Source organism: Camelina sativa, chromosome 5, assembly GCF_000633955.1.
Source record: "Camelina sativa cultivar DH55 chromosome 5, Cs, whole genome shotgun sequence".
NCBI lineage: Eukaryota > Viridiplantae > Streptophyta > Magnoliopsida > Brassicales > Brassicaceae > Camelina > Camelina sativa.
The window spans coordinates 30299962-30304240 of record NC_025689.1 but is presented as its reverse complement, the minus strand read 5'-3'; the positions used below and the strand labels follow the sequence as shown (position 1 = coordinate 30304240).

General features: G+C 35.0%; 2 protein-coding genes across 2 annotated transcripts in view; both read right to left on the bottom strand.

Moving 5' to 3' along the window:
- LOC104789711 (proline-rich receptor-like protein kinase PERK9) overlaps positions 1-2446 on the bottom strand; it is a 3376-nt gene extending 930 nt beyond the window's left edge. The window contains exons 1-3 of the mRNA XM_010515365.1: positions 2333-2446; positions 554-938; positions 34-466 (exon numbers count right to left, since the gene is read on the bottom strand). Of these exons, the coding sequence (XP_010513667.1) occupies positions 34-466; positions 554-938; positions 2333-2446 (932 nt within the window). The remainder of the gene's footprint in view (positions 1-33; positions 467-553; positions 939-2332) is intronic.
- LOC104787918 lies at positions 2702-4043 on the bottom strand. Its single transcript, XM_019246079.1, has 2 exons — positions 3750-4043; positions 2702-2931 (listed from the first exon to the last, which is right to left on the bottom strand). The coding sequence occupies exons 1-2, from the start codon at positions 3947-3949 to the stop codon at positions 2901-2903; spliced, it is 231 nt and encodes a 76-aa protein (XP_019101624.1). The 5' UTR covers positions 3950-4043; the 3' UTR covers positions 2702-2900.

Here is a 4279-nt window from a genome sequence, read left to right as displayed (position 1 = left end):
CAGTCCCAGTGGTGTGCATATATAAAGAGTAACCTTGGAGATGTTTTTACTTTACCATGAAGGTGGAAGTAAAGGTCATTATTAGAGACATAATCATAAATGAGCAATCTACGGTCACCAGAGATGCAATGTCCCACGATGGAAACCAAATGGCGGTGATGAATCCTGCTAAGAGTCTCAACTTCAGCTTTAAACTCTCGGTCGCCTTGTCCTCCACCAATTTTAAGTTGTTTCACAGCAACTACTCTCCCATCCGGTAATATCCCTTTATATACACTACCAAATCCACCTTCACCCAATAAATTTTCTTCTGAAAACCCATTTGTTGCCTTCACAAGTTCTTCATAAGAAAACAATGCTTTCGAATTGCCTAAGCCGCCAGATTGTGACTGTGAGTAATGATGACTGCCAGAACGCTTGCTACCTACAATAGGTGCAGATGACTGCATCCTAAAAAACGCTGAATCTGTACATAAAGAATATCAAGAAACGTAATGAGAATCAAGAAACACACAAGTAACAACTTTTATGATTCCTATCAAACTCATAATACCTGATCTTGCGGTAGAGCTCATTGGTGATGGCGTAACATCGCCACCACTAACAGCTGAAAGACGTTTCTCTCGTCTCCTCAAGCACCAGACAAAAATTCCAATAAGACTGAACACAACAAGCGCCACTGCTACGCTGATACCAACAACAGCACCAGCACCAAGTCCACTACCATTAGTTGAACTTGAAGTATCATGAGGAGGCCTAAGAGCAGGGTTGTTCTGTGATGGGTTGTCAGAACCTGGGACAAGTATTTCAGGAGGAGAACGTGGAGGAGGAGAAGAGATTGTTGTTGGTGGAGTATCTGGACTTCTACTGGGAGGTGCAGGTTTAGGATCCTCTAGTGGTGGAGGAGGAGACTTCGTGGGACGTNACGAAAACGAACACTATAAATCAATTTGTGGACAACAAACAGAAATAGATTGGGCAAGTTAACGTTGAAATGGTCCAAATATTTTGGGTAGAAAATTANTAAGAAAAATAAATAAAATTTGTTTCCACTTTCCATAACTGATTTAAATCTCTTTCAGCTACTTTCCAAATTCACCGTAAGCTGAGCTCTCTTATTTTTCTCAATTATTTTATGCATTTTATGTACGCGCTTTGTAATCAATCTCACATGACGACTGATCTTTTGTTTTTTTTTGTTTACCCTTGATCTGAAGAGGCTAAAATTGATTCTTGATTAAATTGTGTATCAGATTTTTTTTTTTTTAATGACAAGTAGTTGTCTGCTCAATAATAATGGCGGTTAATATTATATCGAAATGTGGTTCTTATATTATCTATTTAATATTTCTATTGTAGTTTTAGTTGACTTTTTATATATGTCGTAAGTTGTGGTTTGACTTGACCGCTTGTAAAATTAATTTAAAATTCTACAGCTTTGCAATATATGTTGAGTTTTTTTTTGTTTTGACATCGTATATATTGCGTTTAAAAGGACAAAATTTCGTGGGAATATAATAAAGTATAGCAGCACATGACATCTAAAGGACAAAACTATTAAATGGAGTACATTTATAAATTAGAAAAAAAAAAAAACGTCTAAGATCTCATTTTCCGAACTAGAAAGATTGTGATGAGAGCACTTATGTCATTACCGGGTGTCTTCACGCTAACCCTTACGAAAACGAACACTATAAATCAATTTGTGGACAACAAACAGAAATAGATTGGGCAAGTTAACGTTGAAATGGTCCAAATATTTTGGGTAGAAAATTAAGGAATATTTCAGGTTTGGATTAGATAGTGTGTTGGACAATTAAAAAAATACACGTGGTTAACCAACAAATAATGAAATCTGAACATAAGTATTTGCCACATAATTATAAACTAATTCACATTATACTTCTTAAATTAAAAATTTGAAGATCTTCAAGACGGTTTAACTGTAGTGATGTTCGCTAAAGAATAACGTTTTTGTTCTTTAAATTCTTCAAAAACAACGTTATTTAGTGAACATCACCACATCGACTAAATTTGTCTTTTGTCATTGTTGGTAAAAAAAATATTTCAAGGCTTGTAAATTGGTGTTAGGTGTCTTTGGTGGTGTGCTTCTTATTAGTCTTTCTTTAATGTTTGAGATTTTCTTTTTGTGTGTCTTGTCTAAGAATAACATGGTCATATGGATATTTTTTGGGTCCGGAAGAGCCATCATAATTGCAAAATGTTCTCACGAGAAAATTCTATACACAACAAGAAAAATAAAGTGCTATGGCCTATGGTGAAAGGGAGAGACTTTGATAGTAACATGAAATATACGTGTCGCCTTCAAAACCTTAAAACCAAAAAGAACATTCACTAAGCCGTGACGATCCCAAAACATTCCAACCACATTTTTTTCTTGTTTACACTCTCGCTCGTATCTCAGCACCACGTGCCATTTCTCCATCGTTACTTTGTGAACAAGTCATAAAATTAAAAGAGGAGACATGTGGTGTGAGAGCTAAGTGAGGATCTTAAAGGAAAAAACAATTCTAATTATATAAACGCACTTGTTGATCCCATCATCATTGCTTGCATAAGAGAGGTGTAAATTCAGAAACACCTGCCACCTCTCTCTGTCTCTCCACTTATATATATATATATTAGTATAAATTATATTCTTTGTTTCTATCATGACCATGTGTTCATGTGGAATGCATACTATGTCAAACTGGAATGATGTGAAACCAAGAATGGGACTGAAAAATGTAGAAGCTGATACACAAGATGACTAATGGATTAATGTGTCATGAGATTTTAACCCAAAAGCAAAATTTATTTATCTGAAAAATAAAAAAAAAAAAGACATCTGAGAAATATAGAGCTCTTGTTGAATGGCTGCTGCAACTCCCAGTTTTTTTTCATTTGCTCTCCTGATCATATATATCCGTTCTGTGTTTCATCATTAAGGAACAATCAAAACAAAATAACAACATTCCAAAGAAATCATCAAAACTATCAAATTCATGTAGCCACTTTCCAAATCCATATAACAGACTCTACTGTATATCAAGCGAAGCTTAACAACAAAAGGAACCAACATCAGCTCAAACTATTATCAATAGATTCACTGAAATGTTTTTGCTCTCACTACTATCAGGAACTTGACAGGGTATATAAGAATTTTCAAGAATCACATCATGGAGAAGAGAAACATACCAAACTATGATCACTACAAAACTATCATAAGTGATTTTTGAAACCTAAGAATATCTGAATCCATCAACTTACTTCCTTAACATCCTCAGATTGGTATATAGATGGTTTATAGTTTCAATTCTAGAAATAAGATGTATAAGACACACACAGATTGAACAAACTTCAACAAAAACATGATGCAGGAAATGAGAAAAATGGTAAATTTCACTATCTACACAACCATATTATGAGTTCCTGTGATATAATTCAGGATCCACTACCTTAAGTCCCTATGCTTACACATATCTTATCACAATGCGAAACCTTAATAAGCATCGGTTTAAATTATTCCTCTTCTATGCGATTGAAAATAAACCATTTCACAATCTACAATGCTAACTAACATATCAAATTGAACTAACTAAACCCAAAACCCAAAACATGCATTTTTCCAAACCCAGAGCCTCCTTCACAAGTTCACTACTTTAGAAGCTAGTCATTCCAACAAAATTATAACAATCCACTAGAGATTCCAAAATGACACGATAAAAAGCAAACCAAAAAGAGGATACACAAGATAGAAGCCATGAGCGAAAGCACCGGCGAGGACAAGACCGAAGAGACGGTCTCTGAGAACTGGTTTATGCCTCAAAGTCAACCGGATCAAAGGAAGAGCAGGCGCGTAAATGAGAGGCACCAAGAATTTGATCGGAGCTCCTTTCTTCTTCCTCTCCATTACTACTGGTTTCGAAGGATCGCTTGACGACGCCATCACCACCGATACAGCCCAGAGATAGAGAGATCCCTTTCCCTTCCCTAATTGCGATTCAATTTAGGGATTTTCAATTTTTTTTTTTTTTTTTTTGTGTTTCTTTTTCTTTTAACTGAAAGGTTTAAGGAATATCATAAACGGACCTAAATTAATCAAAGCCCACGACCAAAGTAGTGTTTACTGTTTGTAATAACTAGAAGAGAATGATTTATAAGGTTTTTTCAAAATCGTTTACAAAAATTTAAGTACTTTATAAAGTTTTATAGAGTTTTAAAAAAGATTTTACATGGTGACGTCAAGAAACACGCATGATGCATCTACTATATGCAC